Below are 20,557 nucleotides of genomic sequence, written 5' to 3' on the forward strand. Positions count from 1 at the left end.
TTTATTCAATATGTATCATCAATATAAAAGGGGTGGTGGTGGCGAAGTCGATAGGGACTTGGCTTGGCAACTGGAAGGTCAGTCCCAGTTCAAGTCCCGGCAAGACCAAGTGCTACCGAGGTGTCCCTGAGGAAGGCACCGTTCCCCACACTGCTCCCCGGGTGCCGTTCAATATGGCAGCACACTGCGCATAACACTAGTCCATCTCCATCTTAAAGCTTTAACGAAATAAACATCAAGTGCACTTCCTGGAGTTGTGTAACTTGAGAGCAACTGACAGAGTCAGAGTGTAACAAGGGAAGGACCCGATTGCAGCACGCTGGACCAGAGCATTACTTTGATGAGCTGATGAGTGGGGCGTTTTCAGGGGCTGAGATCGGGTGAGGGCGGGGAGTGGGAACATAAAGAGAGACTGCAGACTGTGACAAGCCTCAAGGGGCGTCTCCTAATGTCCCAAACATATTAAACAAACATCAGGTGGGTGGAAGGGGGTCTAGAACTCCTCTGGCATCTCAGAGGAGTTCCTCCCCCTCCCCTCAGATGGCACCAGGACCTCTCCTCAGAACCGTACCCCTCCCAGTCTACCAAATATTGGAGGCCCCTCCCACAACGACGGAAACAAAGAACGCGGTGGATAGTGTATGTATCACCGCCATTCGATGATTCTGGACACGTGGAAGGTAGGATGGACACGCATATACCTATACATTGATGGCCTGGAACGGCGGCGGCTGGAAGGGGTATCCCAGCATGAGAGGAATGCATGGAGATCCCAGGATGTACAACTGGATAGTTTTGTGGCGATTGCCGGACAGGTAGTTGGGACCCAATTGCAGCACGCTGTAGTTTGTAATGACCTTTATATTAAGCCAGATGCAGGTACATGTATACTTTGTGCCTGTAGCCATCAGGCTGCACAACAAGGGGTCAACAATGTGACTCAAATACTGGACATAAAATACACACTGTTTTCACACACACACATGTAAGTATATCGGATATGTATATATGACCCAATATGTGTTCATTTCAATTAATTTCTTATTTTATAGTTATTTTGTCATTTTAATTTTTTATCTTTGATTGTATGAATATCTAATCTGTGTGAATCTGTGCTGTGTTTCATTCTTACCCTGTTGCTGTTTAACTGAATCTCCCACGGGATCAATAAAGGTCCATCTTATCTTATCTTATCTTAATACGCAGTTTTCAATGTCCAACTCCGGAGGACTGATGTTGCCTCGCCGTTCAGGGCAGGGTCAACTCACAGGAGATAGAGAAAACTCACACTGGAACACAAACTGGTAAAACGCCTATAGCCACCAGAACAGGCAAACAGGAACCAGATACACACGGGCTGGATTCCAGGTCAGATACAGAAGTCAGAGGTGTTCAATCGTTATCAAGCTGATACAAGTTAGCGCTGAGCTTCTGTCTGCAATGTTCAAACCATCAGATGAAGCCAGAAATCTAGGTGTAGTCATGGACTCTGACCTGAGTTTCAACAGTCACATTAAAACAGTTACTAAATCAGCCTACTATCACCTAAAGAATATATCTAGGATTAAAAGACTAATGTCACAGCAGGATTTGGAAAAACTTGTCCATGCCTTTATCTTCAGTAGACTGGACTACTGCAATGGTGTCTTCACAGGTCTCACTAAAACATCTATTAGGAAGCTGCAGCTGATTCAGAACGCCGCTGCTCGAGTCCTCACTAACACTAAGAAAGTGGATCACATCACTCCTGCTCTGAAGTCTTTACACTGGCTTCCTGTGTGTCAAAGAATAGATTTCTAAATACTGCTGCTGGTTTATAAAGCACTGAATGGTTTAGGCCCAACATACATTACTGACCTCCTGCTAAATGATGAACCATCCAGATCTCTCAGGTCTTCAGGGACTGGTCAGCTTTCTGTCCCCAGAGTCAGAACTAAACATGGAGAAGCAGCGTTCAGTTATTATGCTCCAAACATCTGGAACAAACTCCCAGAAACCTGCAGGTCCGCTGCCACTCTGACTACTTTTAAATCCAGGCTGAAGACTTCTCTTTTTGTCGCTGCTTTTAATTGAACTATTCACATCTTAGACTGCACTGTAACTTTTATCCATGTACCTGAGTTATTCATGTTTTATTTTCTTTGCTTTTAAATGACTGTTTTTAAATGTTTCTTAATGCTCTCCATGTCTTTCATTTGTGTAAAGCACTTTGAATTGCCTTGTGTTGAAAGGTGCTATATAAATAAACTTGCCTTGCCTTGATAGGAGCTGATATCAGGTGAGGGCGGAGAGTGGAAACATAGACGGAGGCTGCAGCATGTGAAACAGAAAGGCACACTCCATTTCACACTTCGTCAAAGCAGGAGGGAAAACAGGGTGAGTGTGAAACCCAGTCTCTGCTGGGTCTTTACCAGATTATTATTCAGTCTGTTATACTCTTCGACAGAACAACACCGTCTGGATAAAGAATGAACATCACGGCCTGAGTCCAACGTGACTTCTTTAAATGTTAACTATTGTTTAATAATTTAGGTTAAATTAATCATGTATACGTTTTTGATTAACCTTTGTGTGACGTTTTACATTTTCACTAAACGAAAAATGGTACAAGGGTAATTTATTTGTTGCTTATTTTCTGTAAAGACTATGTAAGAAAAAAATGGCTGCTAAAATGCCCCCACACACACACACACACACACACGCACGCACGCACGCACGCACGCACGCACGCACGCACGCACGCCCACACACACACACACACTCACACACACACACACACACACACACACACACACACACACACACACACACACACACACACACACACACACACACACACACACACACACACACACACACACACACACACACACACACACACACACACACACACACACACACACACACACACACACACACACACACACACACCTGATATATTGTTACAATCAAAGCACAGAGAAGCGTCTGCACCTGACCTCTGTAGTGTGGGCACCTGCACAACATTACTCCAGAACATTCTAGACATTGCACATAGTCTCGCCCACAGGAATGTAACCCTTTCCATGACATCATGTCACCCTTTAAGCTGTTGATTCCCGATGTAATATAGGAAATCCTTCTGGATATGTCAAACCTTCGGGTAGATGTGTTTTCAGGGAGGGAAGAGATGCAAAAATACATAGTCATGTGCCGACCTGTGATCCTCATCCTTGCGGACGTCTATAGGACAAAATGAGGTGTTATGTGCAGGGGTACAGTGATATTTCTTATAAGTGGGGGGTGGACCGAACATCCTTTAGGGGGGTCGTCGCCTCCTCTAGGGGGGTCCGGGGCATGCTCCCCCGGAAGATTTTTTTTAAAATATTGAAGTTGAAAGCATCAATCTGGTGCACTTTGAGAGCAACATTAACCTTAATAACACCTTAAAGCGGACAAAAGACACTGGAGAACACTCATTAACACCCTTTAATGAAGCAAACTAATGCCTTAACTCACTCAAATAGTCGTTTACTTATTAAGGTGAAACGAATGTGCGTAGAGTTTTAAAGGATGCGGATAGTCTCACCTTGATTCTGGCGCATTGCTTATCGTTTTATAGATCTATTCTCATCCACCATCTTTGTTTGTGACGTAAAGAGTGTAAGAGTCACGTTTCTGAATCGGGCACTCTGAAGCTGCGGCCCCACGAGGACGAATTCGGTCGTTTGCGTTACTGTTTAGTGTCATATAGACCGTTCGGCCACACGAGGACGACCGAATATGGCACTAAACGACTGAGGAAACGACAACGGGTCCCAAGGTGGATAGAAATGCATACGCCACTCTCTGGGGGGTCAAACAGCTCCGTGTGTGCGCCCTATACGGACATTTTCAGATCACTGATAGTGATTGCGCAATAGCCCCGCCTCTCCCCACCTCTTCTGCTCACCTCCGCTTACCCCGCGCCAGTGCTGAAGTGTTTCGCCACCAACAACAACAACAATGGCGGATCGCAGAGTTGCTATCGTGCTCCGGACGCTATTGACCATGCTACAGTTGTTTGTGCAACATCTACAGCAATAATGATGAGGCAATAGCCCCGCCTCTCCCCACCTCTGCTGCTCACCCCCGCGTCAAAGTAAACTGCACCCTGAATTCAGATTATTTATCTTTCTCTCGCGAGTGAAGTCTAATCTGACAGGACGGAGACACGCAGCTCTGCTCACCTGCAGCTCCTCCCTCTGCAGCAAAACACACACTTCAAGTCAGATCATCACCCTTAGCTATTTTAATTACCTCTCAAACTCCCTAAACTAGTTATAAATATGTTTATTTTTACTGTCGCCGGGTCACTCATTACTGGATCAGCTGCTGCATGAGACAGACACTGACGCTGTCTAAAGAGAGGGAGGAAAAAGAGAGGCTCCGTGTATTTTATCATTATATTATATAGAGTCGTTATTCATTTGTTTTAAAGCTCAATAAATAACAAAGAAGACCTTTGACCGGCACTTTTATAATTTTGTCCGGAAGATTTAAACTTTAATACACGCTGACTGGCGAAAAACTCTGCCCGGTTCCCTCGGCCCCCACCGCGGAGAATAAACAGAAGGGCAACCATGACAACCATGCTTCTTCGCTGCTTTTGTGGAGGAAGTTACAGCGCCACGTAGAGGCTCCTGCATATGTACTGCAGCTTCTCCAGCGGTTGGAGCTAAACGGAGCGGTCTCGTGTGGGCAGACACTATCCGGATAATTATTGCATGTGGACGGAAGCTTGTTTGCGATTGCGTTTGCGTTAATCCTATGCGTTTAGCCGTTTTCGTCCTCGTGGGGCCGCAGCCTGAGTGGATGCAGTCACAGCCAATCGGAGTCTGATTCAGAGGGTTGCCTGTCAGTTCCGTTGTTATGTGTACTGAAACGAGAGCCGGTATAATTCCACGTGCGAAAACAAAATAAAAATTGTAATACGTTATTTTAGTGTCTTAAAAGTAGACTGAGGTATGAAGGGTTAACGTTACATCTTAGGATAATTTTTAGTCATGTTCTGTATACATACTGACATATAAGGGTATACTTAGTGTGGTTACTCCATGTTTACTAGCTATAACGTTACATCACTCTTTTTCACTTCTTACTCAGTCAGCCAGAGTGCAGATATCACCATTAGATTCACAAACCTGAAACATCATCCATTTCTTCACTGCTGGTGATGACATTGTTGTCTGCTACTGCTGCTGCTGCTGCTGCTGCAGCTTGTGGCGCCTGCTTCGATGAAAATAACTTTCTAATATCCATAACTGTAGAGGCTATTAGCTTAAAACTCGTCAGGCACTAGGAAGGATCACTTCTTCTTCAGGGCAGGCTACGCAGTACGCAGGCTAATGTCCCACAGTGGCTGCCTCTCTGGTGGACTCCGGTACTGCACATTACTCCCGAGACGTTTTAAAAAAAGAAAACTTTTTTTTTTTTTTTAAGTGAAATATCCGGGGCTTGAGCCCAAGTAGCCATCCCCTAGCGCCGCCTCTGTCATGCACTGTTGCTGTTCAACACCTGTATTTTCTTTACAGATTTGATTATAATCAGAATAACTTTAAAATCAGTTAACACATAAAATATCAATACAAAGTTGTTTAATTATACTTTCCTAGATAATAATATTATAATAAACGCATTTATAAAGCACCTTTCATGCATGATGCAGCCCAAAGTGCTTTACAGAGTAAGATAAGCATGAAACTGCAATTTACCTTTTTATTATAGTATGACTTTTACATAAACTTGAACTTCATCAAAATAATAAAACGAATGACATTTCCATTGTGTAGTGGGATCTAGCTGAGAGTATTTGCATGTATTACTGTAATCACAACTGTTACCTTGGTGTTAGGATTTGAGATAAAGACAGTATATGTTACAGATTGTGAATGTAGTTTTTTAATTCCTGTATTTCTTTTAGACCCCAACAATGTCCCAGATCACTTTGACCCCGAAATGAACCAAAGGGTGCAAAATGTGAACCTGATACAAGGTTTAAAAAAATAAAACCGTTATAAAGTGTGCATGTATGTGTGTATCTGTGTTTCCAGTTTACCTCTCTGACTTGAGAAGATGAGTGATTTCAAAGAAGAGGAGGACGACTTCATCTCCAGTAATGAGCCCAGACCTCCAGACACAAGGTACGAGTCTGTTTACTGTCAACTGACCTGAAAAGGATTATGTTGTCTGATAGTTTATTTACATGAGTGAAGCACATTTATCTAGCATTATTTACAGGGACGTGCACAGGCATTTGGAGGGGCTATTGCTCTAAACTAGAAAAAGGGCCGCCCCCCGACCCCCCTGAAAACGTAAGAACTTTGTATAAAAAAAATGAAAACCAGGGGAAAAAAATTGTTTGCGGTCCATATCTCATTAACATATCTAATGTTAGTAACTATTAAAATAAAATGCAGACAATTCTGTTTTAATGTAGTTTGACCATTGTAACTGCTGTGCCTTAAATAAAATCACTAATTGATTAAACCTGTTCAATACGCATTATTCTTATCATTCATTATGAGCGCAGTAACGGTAAGGTATCTAATTACTTATGTGTTTAGTATTCCATAACTTAAAGGTGGGGTAGGTAAGTTTGAGAAACCGGCTCGAGATCGCTAGAATTTGAAAATACACAACCGGAGAAAATCTGCCACTTCCTCACAGAGCCTCTCCTCCAACACACACGAACGCGCACATGACCAATGAGGGCACGAGATGTGTGTGTGCCCCGATGGAAGGCTGACAGGCAGGAAGGCCATCCAATCGATTGGTTGTGCTTTTTACAGTATTACGGCTTCTACAGATGACATTTTTTTATGGATTTTTTGTCAAAGCACTTCAGATATTCATTGCTATCGGGATGTTAAGAGCATTCCATGGAATATAACAAAAAGTGTATCTCGAGCCGGTTTCTGAAACTTACCTACCCCACCTTTAATAACAGAGATAGTCAAACTAAAGTAGAGACATGGCAGAAATCCTACAATGAAGCGGGACGGTGAAGTGTTCTCCTGTGAGAGGGCGATCAAGAGAAGAGAGAGAGGGAGTTTACGGAGCAGATGAAAAGACACAGAAAGACAGAAACACAATAACAAGTATATTTAGGTGTTTTTTTTTGTAAATAGCCGACGGTGTCAAGAGGAAGTAAAGTCCCTGGTTTGTCCCCTATAGGCCTACTCTAAATACCATGAGAAAACTCAAGCATATTTAAAAACGGGAACATTTCCGGGGACAGATTGACCCGAGGATTGGCCACCAAAGCCAGGCAGGCACATGATCACCATAGCCATGAGGCCGGACCGGACTCGGAGGGCTTTCCTTTCCTTCAGCTGTCAGATTGTAAACAAAGTCACGTGACTGGGGGCAGATGACAGCGCTGACACGGTGTGTTTTATCGCAGCGAGACTCTACAATACTAATTGTGGGCTTATCATGTTTATTCGGCCACAACAGAAAAAAAAGACTTTCGCTCTCTCCAGAGGGGCAGGTCAGCCACAAAGTTCAAAAGTGCCGTTGCCCGGGCAACATTAGCCCGTACCTGTGCACGTCCCTGATTATTTAGCTTATTGTATTTATTTATTTTTCTGACATGTAGTTTCATTCATCTGCATTACTTACGCATTGGTCTTGCAACATAATCTGCACTATTTTATTCTACTCTAATCTTTAATTTTGCACTATTTAAATGTTATTGTTATTTTTAATTATCTTATTGTTTTATGTCCTACTATTTTTGCATTGAGTGAGGAGTTCGGGACATACGATTTGCATTGCCATAACTACACTGTAGCTACTATGCATATGACAATAAAGCCTTTGAATATGTAATCTTGAAGCACAGTTCAATAAAGAAATACAATAGAGTCCAATAAAAAAGTTTGTATTGAGTTTGCTTTAAATGTTCAAAGGTACACAGGTTGTATCTGTCGTATACACAGCTACAGGGTAGTGGTGTAATGAGAATCTTCGGTCACAGGTACGTCCAACAATGCAACAAAAATATATATAAGACACAAAACAAAAAAAACATAAAAATAGTGCAAGCTAACATTGAGACACTGTTGCCTATTAGGGAGCAATTTGGGGTGAAGTATCTTGTCTAAGGACACATTGACAAGTTGACTGCAGGGGCTGCAAACCCTCTAATTGGTGGACGACCATTGAACTTGTGAGCCAGAGCTGCCACAGATGTATGTGTAAAACTTGTGTTGTTTCCACAGACGGAGGGCACAGTCTCCAGGCTCCAGCTGTCTGTCTCTGAAGAGTGACTGGTCTAAAGAATGGCCTCTAACCTTCAGCAATGAGCCTGGACCCTCAGACACAAAGTAAGAGTCTGTTTCTGCTATACACTGATCCGAAGAGGATTCAGTTTTAATGTTATCTGATAGCTTGTTTCTTTATAATTACACAAGTGAAACACAGTTCAATAAAGAAATACTATAAAGTCCAATACAAAGGTTTTATTGAGTTTGCTGTGTTCCTCAAAGGTTCAAAGGTACACAGCGTTTATTTCTCATATACACAGCTACAGGGTAGTTGTACAATAATAATCTCGGGTCACAGGTTCCTCCAACAATACAACATATACATATATATACAAGACACAAACCAAAAAAACATTAAAATAGTGCAAGCTCAGGAGTATAGCAGTCTTATGGCCTGTGGGATGAAGCTGTCCCTGAGTCTGGTGGTTTTAGTCTGCATGCTGCGGTACCGCCTGCCAGACCGCAGCAGACAGAACAGTTTGTGGCTGGGGTGATGGGGGTCTTTGATAATCCTGAGGGCTTCCTTCCTGAGCCGCTGAGTCATTGTTCTTAGTCCCGCCCACATATTCCTGATGTTAAAGCCTTTGTAGTCAGACTCCACTTTCTCTCTTTATTGTCTCGTTGCACTTCTAATGGCTCTCCGGAGCGTGTAGCTGGGGTTCCTTTACTCGTCCAAATATCCACATGCTTTGAGTTTGGCACAGACCTTGCCGTTTATCTAGGGCTTCTGGTTCGGGAATGGTCAAACAGTAATTTCCGGTACTTGATCATCGATGCATTTTCCAATATAGCAAATGATCGCATCTGTGTGTGTGTAAATGGTTTCGTTCTCAAACACACACCACTCTATGGTTTAAAAGCAGTGCTCCAGAGCAGAATCTGACTGTTCACTCCAGCACTGTATAAACCGCCTCATGGACCTGTCCCGTTTGAGTTTCGGGCGGCAGCAGCAGTGAGATGTGGTCTGATTGGTGTTAAAGTCAAAGCAGCCTCTTGCCGTGAAGTCTCTGTGATGTCAATAACATGGTACATTTCCTCCAGTGCTGTGTTGTTGTCAGCTTGCAGTTAAAAAGGCCGGCATTCGATTACGTATCCAAAACAATGAGAACAGTCCCAAGACATCCAAGACCCAGTTATTTGCGACTTTCAGCGATACATCACATGCTAATTAGCTGAAATTTGTATTCTAAGCGAGTTCAATACACTTCAATACTGTTGACCAATGAACCAAATAAACTAACATTCACACACTATTGGCTATCGGGAGACATTTGGGGTGAAGTGACTTGTCTAAGGACACATTGACACGTTGACTGCAGGGGCTGCAAACCCTCTAATTGGTGGACGACCATTCTACTTGTGAGCCAGAGCTGCCACAGATGTATGTGTAAAACTTGTGTTGTTTCCACAGACGGAGGGCACAGTCTCCAGGCTCCAGCTGTCTGTCTCTGAAGAGTGACCGGTCTAAAGAATGGCCTCTAACCTTCAGCAATGAGCCTGGACCCTCAGACACAAAGTAAGAGTATGTTCACTGTCAACTGACCTGAAAAGGATTCAGTTTTAATGTTATCTGATAGCTTTTAAAAAAAAGAATTACATGAGTGAAGCACAGTTCAATAAAGAAAAAAAAACACAGCCTCTAAATTAGCCACGAGCAAATAAATGCTAACGCATTACTGCACAGAAACTCACTCATAACACCCTTATTACTTATCGTAGCTGCACGTCCAACCCATCGATTAGCATCGTGAGAAGACACGGAATCGATCGGTACCTACATTATCACTCCATGATAAGAACTTGCGAACATAGTAACAAGAACAGACATCACAATGTGTTGCTAGGTAGCTAAAAATGGCAAAATGGCTTACCTTGGTCGTTGTCTGGTCAAAAGTGGTCTTCAATGGTATTAAAACGATAAAAACACTGCTGAAGGTTACTCCATAGGTTAATCCAATGTGTCTGTGTCCCTTTGAAATTATTTCTGATAATTCATAAGCAATAAACCTGCTTTTCCGTTTCCAGATGTCAGAGCAGCGAGAGATAGGTTCGCTCTGATGCAAACCTGCATGCGCAAAGCCCCCACCTTTGTTTTTACAATTTGCGTGTGTGGGGAAATTCCCCTTCGATTCCATTGGCTCTAGCGGTCAGAAAGAGATTTCATTCGTCAAAATCGACCAAGGGGGGCCAGAGATATGGAAAATCCACCCAAATGACCCCAGAAGTGTTTTTTTTGTGCTAAATCTCTTTAAAAAGGTCAAATGTCACTTGTTTTGCATCAATCTTGATACAGGGTACTTATTATATGTTGTACTTTGGATTCCTAAAGCTTTTAGTCTACTAACCCATCATCCAAGGGTAGTTTTCACTATAAGTACAAATTAATTTTTGGACGGACACAATAATTTACAGTTTTTTATTATGTTCAATCTGAATTTTCTTTAAAATAAAAAACATCTATATTGATTCTGACTCTTCTACATACAACTCACAGGTTTATCATTACTTTGAGAAAAAAGATTATTAATTTAACCCTTTTAGAAGGGACGATATGGACATTTGTTCTGGTAATGTCATTTTCGAGCCTGAGACCTGAAAAACAGGCTCAGGGCTTTACAGGTTAAGGGCGGCTGGTATACAGCTTTTAGGTGCAATACCGCCCCCTATATTTTATATAGTGTAATGGATACTGCCCTGAGTGACAGACTTTTTTCCCACTCAGTTACACCACTAAGATCTAATGAAACCAGAAAGTTAGCCCATTGGTGAATAACATGTCATGTCATAGTCAGTTGGGAAATGACAATCAAACGTTTTGTTACACAGGACTGTGTTAAAAATGTCTACGCAAATATTTGTGTAACAAATGATAAGACCAAATTGTGCATTGTATCGGCCATCAAATATCTCCACATTAGGTTGATTACTGTGACTAATTGTAACCCCTAACCCTACCTACAACACTGGAACAGTGATGTTGGAATATCATCTAGAATGTGGGTTTTACCCATCAGTAAACACAGGGCCACCACTAACGAAAGGTGCTATCTTCACAGAGTTCAGAGGAAACGTCATGCTTCATTGAAGGAGCAGCTGTCCATCTGTGCTTTGTGTCAGGACGTCCTGAAGGATCCAGTCTCTGCCAGCTGTGGACACTGGTTCTGCAGACAGTGCATCACCTCAGGCTGGGACCAGTCTGCTTCATCAGGAAACTCCTGTTCCCTGTGTGGAAAAAGATCCAGAACCGTACAAAGTAAGGGGTACACATGCAGCATCTTTACCGACATTTGGGCGCTGGGTGTCAAGGGTGTACAGTACCATCTCAGTTTCTTCCAGGCGTTGTTTATAGTGCGTATTAAAATATTTTCCATGCCATGCCAGAGCAGTTTTTCCATATGGATACATTCTCAAATGTGTTGCCAAGACAAGCCATTATTAAGTCATCGACATAGCGGCAACTGCTGGTAACTCGGAGTGACAGGTTTTAGGTTTTTCTGCTCACAGATTTGTCTGATATCACTGAAGTATGATCAGAAAGCAGTAGGACCTTGAAGATATTATAATTAACTTCAAATTTGATCAGTACCATCTAAAGTCCTTCAGGTTCAGAAGTTATTAAAACCTTCTATTACATGGAATAACCATGCCGTAGCATTTCGAACATTTGGAGATCCACACCATGAAAAATAGTGAAAGTGAAAGTACATTCTCCTTACGGTAACACTTTATATTAAGCTACACAAATTAACCATCAACTAGTTGTTAATTAACATGCATATTAGCAGTATATTGTCTCTTTATTAGTCATTAGAAAACACTGCCTTATTCGACATGACTATATTCTATAAGAAATAGGCCATTAGTTGAGAGTTTTTCCTCAATAACCCTCTAATTAGTGCGTATTTATTGCAAGTAAGGAAGTTGTTGTACATGAGTTGTGGTCTTAATATGCTCTGCTCAGTTATGGGCCTAATAAGGCAGTAGTACCACAAGAATAGTAATTCTCCCATAATAACACTTAACAAATATGATCTATTCTTATGTGACAATACATCAACGTATAAGTGTTAATTGTCTCTAAATAACTCAAAATTAGGTATTTATATCGCAGAACATGTTCCCTATTCTAAAGTGAAGACTTGTTCATAACCAATAGAAGAAGAAGAAGAATTCCTTTATTTTCATCGCACCAGGTACAACGGAATTTAAAAAAGCAATCCTTGCAGTGCATTTCCACATAATACGAAAACATATACAGTTGCAAGAAAAAGTATGTGAACCCTTTGGAATTACCTGGATTTCTGCAAAAGTTGGTCATAAAATGTGTTCTGATCTTCATCTAAGTCGCAACAACAGACAAACACAGTCTGCTTAAACTAATACCACACAAACAATTATATGTTTTCATGTTTTTATTGAACACACCATGTAAACATTCACAGTGCAGGGTGGAAAAATGTGAATCCCTAGGCTAAAGACTTCTTCAAGAGCTAATTGGAGTCAGGAGTCAGCCAACCTGGAGTGGAGTGCACCAGCTGGGCGTAAGCTGGGCGTAACTCTACGTCCAACGTAGAACCGAAGGTTGAGACCAAACTAAAGTTATGACTAGTGCACCACTTAGACTTAAGCCCTGTATGCGTTGCGCCCCGGGTGTAACTTTTACGCCTAGTATGGAGCAGGCGTAAATCGGAAAGACAGACTAGTATCCATAGTAACGTAAAACAGGCAAGAAGAATATTAACGATGGCAGGGCGTCTTGTTTACATGTTTAACAATGAAAGGGCATTACGAAGAGAAAGAGTCGTCCGTGATCGAACAAACCCACTGGACGTCTATCCAGACAGTGAACTGATAGAGAGGTTTCGTTTCGGCAGACAAGCCCTTTTTGATTTAATTGAGGAGATCTCCCTCAACTCCAGCACGGATCAGACCAAAACGCTGCGCTCTCCCCAACCTTGCAGGTGCTGATTGCGCTCAGATTCTACGCGAACGGGGCCTTTCAAAATACTGTGGGAGACATGATTAATGTTCATCGCACAACTGTATGTCGGGCTATAAGACAAGTTTCATTGGCCCTCCAGCACCGATTTCTTTCTCCGTCAGTTCCCGCTGTAGCTCTGACAAATCCCTCTTTCTCTTTCGGGGTGCGGCCATTTGGGATTCCCCTTGAGTCATCGCTGACGCTGTGGGTGTGGGAATTCCCTCTTCTCTGCGGTCCTCTGAGTCTGTAAAATGGCGTTGCTTGGCAACAATTACTGTTTCGCGTGTATTCACGTGGACGCGCATCTTAAGACCAGGCGCAGCTATGCCCGAGACTAGTCAGGCTTGGTGCACTCGGTGTAAATTCGAATCACTACGTCGGACGTAGCTAAACCCGACGTTAGAGTTAAGCCCTACTTTTTTACGCCCAGCTGGTGCACTCCACTCCTGGAGTCCAATCAATGAGATGAGATTGGAGGTGTTGGTTAAAGCTGCCCTGCCCTATAAAAATGCAATGTAATGTAATAAAAAATACACACCAGTTTTGAATTTGCTATTCTTAAGAAGCATTGCCAGATGTGAACCATGCCTCGCACAAAAGAGCTCTCAGAAGACTTACGATGAAGAATGGTTGACTTGCATAAAGCTGGAAAGGGTTACAAAAGTATCTCTGAAAGCCTTGATGTTCATCAGTCCACGGTGAGACAAGTTGTCTATAAATGGAGAAAGTTCAGCACTGTTGCTACTCTCCCTAGGAGTTGCCGTCCTGTAAAGATGACTGCAAGAGCACAGCGCAGAATGCTCAATGAGGTGAAGAAGAACCAGCTAGAGACTTAAAGAAATCTCTGGCACATGCTAACATCTCTGTTGACGAATCTACGATACGTAAAACACTGAACAAGAATGGAGTTCATGGGAGGACACCACGGAGGAAGCCACTGCTGTCCAGAGAAAACATTGCTGCACGTTTGAAGTTTGCAAAAGAGCACCTGGATGTTCCACAGCACGACTGGCAACATGTTCTGTGGACGGATGAAACCAGAGCTGAGTTGTTTGGAAGGAACACACAACGCTATGTGTGGAGAATCCAAAGGGTTCACATACATTTTCTTGCAACTGTATATCTATATAAACTAGTGCTGTCAAAATTATCGCATTAACGGCGGTAATTAATTTTTTGAATTAATTGCGTTAAAATATTTAACGCATTTAACGCATGTGCAGAATGGCCCGCCCCATACGTGCCACCAGTGGCAGCGCCAGGGTATGGCTGGGGTAGGCTACACCCATACAAAGAAATGTCTTAGCCCCACCATGAAACATGATGTTAAAGTAGGCAAAATAAAGTCTGCCAACTCGCGGAGTAAATTGCACAGACAGCAGTTAGTAAGATTGATTTCAGTAGCCACGGTTTTGAAAACTTTTGTCACGTAGTGATCGTCTTCTCAATAGAACATCTTTGATAACGGCGTGGTGTTGTTGCAGGAAGTCCCGACGGAGAATACTTTTGCTGTAGTACAGGGCAGAGCCATATAATAGTAATAATATGGCTCTGGTACAGGGGTGCACATAACTGGTACGCAGGTTATGTGCGTAATCTGAAATGCGTACCGTCACTTGTGTCACAAAGCGCATTTGCGTACCGACGTACTTGTGACGCTTTTCCAGAAGGCGGTTAGATCACCGGACGACAGAGTCGGTCTCCGTGTGCACAGACAGGGCTGCTGTTAACGTCGGTCTGTACAACGGAACTGTGCCAAAACTACGCCAACCGGCTGCGGAGGGAGACTCCATCACTCCATCACTCTCCATCACTGGAGAACTGCGCTAAAACAGCTGATCACAACGTTCACACTCTGTGGTCACGAAGTACTCCACTAGCCCCCCCCCCCCCTCTGTTGACTTTCCTGAAGTACTCCCCCGTTGATAGAAATCAACACGTAATGAATTAAGACCCCACGGTTTGATGACTGATAGGTGTGTGGGTTGTCTTTCATTTTGACACGCAGAACAATGTTATAATAAACATAGATACTGTATGTTAAATGGATATATCCGCCTGCTTTCATTTATCTTTCCATTCCCACAACAATATACATAAATAAATGGCATATTTTGGACATAGTTCGAATGGTGATTAATCATGATTAATTAATTTTTAAGCTGCGATTAATCTGATTAAAATTTGTAATCGTTTGACAGCCCTAATATAAACATATACACACATAAACATATGCTCACACATCCATACCAGCATGCATACATGCCCGCACATAATTTAAATACAGTTTACAATATAAAAAACACAGGGATGATATTTGGCATCTCTGATGTCGATCAGTTAATAAATTAATAAAACTATTACAAAGTAGTGCAGTTGCAAATTGTTTCTGTGTGTGTGCTAGTTCCGCGTTTGACGGTGTTCAGTTCTCGTATGGCTCTGGGGTAGAAACAGTTTTTCAGTCGGTTTGTCCTTGATTTAATTGACCTGTAGCGTCCACCGGAGGGCAGAAGAGCAAACACTCTCTATGGAGCAGCGGTAGAAAGACACCAGAAGCTTCTCCTCCAGGTTGTTTTAGATGCTCAGGAGGTGGAGTCGCTGCTGGGCCTTTTTCACAGATGTTGTGGTGTTGATAGACCAGGATAGATCTTCAGCAATGTGTGTGCCGAGGAACCTGAAGGCGGGAACCCTTTCCACACAGTTTCCATTGATGTACAGTGGATCTGGTGTTGTGCTGTTTTTCCTAAAGTCTACGATGAGTTCTTTTGTTTTTATGGAGTTCAGAACAAGGTTATTATCTAAACACCACACTGCCAGTCTCTGGATTTCATCCCTGTCGGCCAGTGCTTCTCAAAGTGTGGTCCGCGGACCACTGGTGGTCCGTGAGCGCCCCCTAGTGGTCCGTGAGTATATTGGTAACATTTCACAATTGAAATAAATACATTTCAGTTTTCCGCACTCTCGCGGGAATATCTCCGCAATGGAGGGAGGTTAAGTTTCACTTGTAATTGCATGATAAAGCTCAGGGCAACACCTTCATCACACATGTTGCCACTTGTTTGTACCATTTTCAGGCGATTTGTAATCTGGTCCAGAAAAACGATGTGTTTTTTGATATTTGTGGAGTTAGGTGGTCCGCGAGTGTTTTTTTATTGGTTAAGTGGTCCTTGGAATGACAAAGTTTGAGAAACACTGCTGTAGGCTGACTCATCTCCTCTTGTGATCAGTCCAACCACAGTTGTGTCGTCCGCGAACTTGACGATGGTGTTGGTGGGGTGAGTGGGGGCACAGTCATAGGTGTACAGGGAGTAGAGCATGGGGCTCAGCACTAGGGTTGCAAAGGGGCGGAACGTTTCCATGGGAAGTTAAGCTGGGGAATTTTGGAAATATTCAATACAAAATTAAACAAAAAACATGACATTTCAACAGATTTTTTTATTTTTATTTTTTTAAGTAGAACAGAACAATTTTGAATTATGTTATTGAACAATTATTTGTTTCATTGAAAAATGAAAACAGGAATGTTGAGTTAAATATTACTCATCTGTGCATGTGATGGAGGAATGCACAGAGCCTGTAGGGGGTGTGGTCGCAATAGCCATGCAGTAAGCAGTGTGCTATGGCATGGATATTCAAGTGTACTTGAATGGCATCTGTTTGTTTTAGTCAAGATTATGCTAAAATATACTTCCCCCAACTATGTTTAAGTTCCCTATGAAGAGCCAACCTTCAATTTGGAAAATTCCCAGTTTATTCCCAAACATTTCCGTTTATTTCCATTAATTCCCATGGAAAGTTTCCATCTTTGAAAATTCCCGGAATGTTGCAGATCTTTGTGAAGATAAGTTGGTCTGCAAACTCCTTCAACACCCTTCCCGTCACGCCATCAGGGCCTGCAGCTTTCCTCGGGTTCACCGCTCTGAGCACACCCCTCACATCATGCAGTGAGGGTGTGACTGTTGGATGCTGGTGAGGTTGTTGTGTCCGTCTCTACTGCATTGACCTCAAAACGAGCAAAGAAACAGAACGCACACTCATTTCCCTAAGCATGTTCCCTAAGCATGTTCCCTGAGCATGTTCCCTAAGCATGTTTAACGCACACTCATTTTACTCTGCTGCCCAAAATAAGGATATCTCATCTCTCACATCTCCACTACTCTTAATACAAATGTTTCACTTCTCATATTTCCAGCTTCTTGTTATACAGACTGCTACTATTTAATAAAAAGTAATTAAGTACACACATATATTTAAGCAAACTCACATCTGGACACTAGGAACACAGGTTACTTCAATACAAGGCACAGGCACTTAATGATCTCATATATGGAAGTGTAATATGCACAGATTAACAAATAGGACCGCTAAGTGTAAACAAGGTAAATATAGCTAATGCTAGCTGTGCAATAAGCATTTAGCCTACAGGTAGGGTTGCCAACCGTCCCGCTAGGACCGCTCAGTTGGCAGGGCAGGCACAATGCTCTCACGTGTGTGTGTGTGTGTGTGTGTGTGTGTGTGTGAGAGAGAGAGTCAGTCAGCTGATTGATGGGAAAATGCTGGGAAAATGGTTGGTTGAAGGATAACATTAAGTCTAATAATGATGTACCGTGCATGTTCACATCATGTATACTTTGCATTAATTAATACAATTTTTCAAATATTTTATTTTTAACATTTTGGACAAAATAGCCAATTGTACATCGAGGTGCCCAGATGTCCCTAGTGCCCACCTATCCGATTTGAACATGCTGATGTACAATGTGATGTAGTAGCATAATGCAGGTGTAAGACCATTGTGTTTGTATTGTGTTATAGGTATGCATAGTTTTCTATGCATTTTGAGGGTTTTGACCCCCAAAAACATTTTCGAACCCTAGGGGCTGGCTCCCCCAAAAGAATGAAATAACATAACCCTAACCTAACCCTAACCCTAAAACCGAAATAAAGTAACAACAAAAAGTAACTAAATCTGCCAGAAACCCAAAAATCTTCGCACGCACACGCGCGGGGGACACATGCATGTGTCCCGTTTCTCCATTTCTGGAAGTTGGCAACCCTACCTACAGGCTAACACTAGCATGTATGCTAACGCTACCGTGTATGCTAACGCTAGCGCGAATGCTAATGCCAATGCATTTACTCATTGTGTTTAAACATCTCCAAATATCATCACATACACACAATACATGTTACTAATCCAGTGTAGTGTAAAGCTTACACTTACACTTAGTGCTTTCTGACGGACTTGACACTTTTACTCTTCAGGTTGCATAGGGAAAATTAGGTTCTTATGATACATCCATGGTCTACTGACATTAAGAAGCTTTCTTATCATTATAAAACCATGTTTCCTTCTCTTTCAGCAGATAGGGATCTTCAGGATGTTTTCCATGAACATAAGACCCGTCTGAGGAGGAGATGTGAACGTGTGACTGAAGGAACTGATCAAAGTAAAACCCTCCTCAACAGCATCTTCACTGAGCTCTACATCACACAAGGACAGAGTGAAGAGATTAATACCCAGCATGAGGTGAAGCAGCTGGAGAGAGACTCAAAGAAAAAGCCCTTCTATGACACCCGAATCAAGTGCCATGACATCTTTAAAGCCTTACCCGATCAACAGAAACACATTAGAGTGGTTATGACGAACGGCATCGCTGGTGTTGGAAAAACCTTCTCAGTGCAGAAGTTCACTCTGGACTGGGCCGAGGGTTTGGAAAACAAAGATGTCAGTCTGGTGATCCCGCTCTCCTTCAGGGAGCTCAACCTGATCAAAGGTGAGCAGTACAGTCTTCTCAGGGTGCTCCATGTTTTCCATCCGACCTTACAGAAGGTCACAGCAGAGCAGCTGGCTGTCTGCAAAGTGCTGTTCATCTTTGACGGCCTGGATGAAAGCAGACTTTCTCTGGATTTCAGAAACAATGAGGTTGTGTCTGATGTCTCTCAGCAGTCCTCAGTCAACGTGCTGCTGACAAACCTCATCAGGGGGAAGCTGCTTCCCTCAGCTCTAGTCTGGATAACTTCCAGGCCTGCAGCTTCCAATCAGATTCCTCCTGAGTGTGTGGACAGGGTAACAGAAGTACGAGGCTTCACTAATACCCAAACAGAGGAGTACTTCAGGAGGAGATCGAGTGATGAAGACCTGTCCAGCAGAATCATCTCTCACATCAAGAGCTCCAGGAGCCTCCACATCATGTGTCTGATCCCAGTCTTCTGCTGGATCACTGCTGCAGTTCTGGACCACATGTTGACTACAGACCAGAGAGGAGAGCTGCCCAATACCCTCACCGAAATGTATGCACACTTCCTGCTGGTCCAGACAAAGAGGAAGAAGCAGAAGTATGAAGAGGGTCATGAGACGAGTCCACAGCAGCTGACAGAGGCTGACAGGGAGCTTCTTCTGAAGCTGGGGAGGCTGGCGTTTGAACATCTGGAGAAAGGAGACATCATGTTCTACCAAGAAGACCTGCAGCGCTGTGGTCTTGGTGTCACCGAGGCCTTGGTGCACTCAGGAGTGTGTACAGAGATCTTCAAAAGAGAGAGTGTGATCTTCCAGAAAACAGTCTACTGCTTTGTTCATCTGAGCATTCAGGAGTTCCTGGCTGCAGTCTACATGTTCCACTGCTACACCAACAGAGACACAAAGGTACTGAAGGACTTCCTGCAGGGAGACTGGTCCTATGAGACCATTGATAGTATTGATCAGGGTTACCCATCCCTGGATGTCTTCCTGGAAGGAGCCATGAAGAAATCACTCGAAAGTAAAAATGGCCACCTGGACCTGTTTGGACGCTTTCTCCACGGCCTCTCTCTGGAGTCCAACCAGAGACTGTTAGGAGGCCTGCTGGGTCGCACAGACAACAGTCCAGAAATCACCCAGAGAGCCATCAGCAACCTGAAGAAGATGAGCAGTCATAAAATCTCTCCCGACAGGAGCATCAACATCTTCCACTGTCTGACAGAGATGAAGGAACACTCAGTACATCAGGAGATCACAGAGTTCCTGAAGTCAGAGAACAGATCAGAGGAGGAGCTCTCTGATATCCACTGCTCTGCCCTGGCCGACATGCTGCAGATGTCAGAGGAGGTTCTGGATGAGTTGGATCTGAATACATACAGAACATCATTGGAGGGACGACTGAGACTGTTTCCAGCTGTGAGGAACTGCAGAAAGGCTGTGTACGTACATATGTGATTACTTTATAAATAGGTGTAGAAGTTTAGTTTTTCAATCAAACACTTTAACATGTTTACTGTTTAATATATTGTTAGAGCAAAATTAAATTAT

The 20,557-nt window shown here is 42.9% G+C and overlaps 1 protein-coding gene across 1 annotated transcript in view; it reads left to right on the plus strand.

Annotated features, from left to right (window-relative positions):
• Window positions 1-20,557, plus strand: part of LOC117448402 (protein NLRC3-like) — a 33,967-nt gene that overhangs the window by 5,014 nt on the left and 8,396 nt on the right. The window contains exons 2-7 of the mRNA XM_034085685.1: window positions 2,266-2,376; window positions 6,072-6,161; window positions 8,244-8,348; window positions 9,700-9,804; window positions 11,345-11,541; window positions 18,633-20,448. Coding sequence (XP_033941576.1) covers window positions 6,094-6,161; window positions 8,244-8,348; window positions 9,700-9,804; window positions 11,345-11,541; window positions 18,633-20,448 — 2,291 coding nt within the window. The 5' untranslated portion in view covers window positions 2,266-2,376; window positions 6,072-6,093. The remainder of the gene's footprint in view (window positions 1-2,265; window positions 2,377-6,071; window positions 6,162-8,243; window positions 8,349-9,699; window positions 9,805-11,344; window positions 11,542-18,632; window positions 20,449-20,557) is intronic.

Source organism: Pseudochaenichthys georgianus, chromosome 6 (genome assembly GCF_902827115.2).
Source record: "Pseudochaenichthys georgianus chromosome 6, fPseGeo1.2, whole genome shotgun sequence".
In the NCBI taxonomy this organism is placed as follows: domain Eukaryota; kingdom Metazoa; phylum Chordata; class Actinopteri; order Perciformes; family Channichthyidae; genus Pseudochaenichthys; species Pseudochaenichthys georgianus.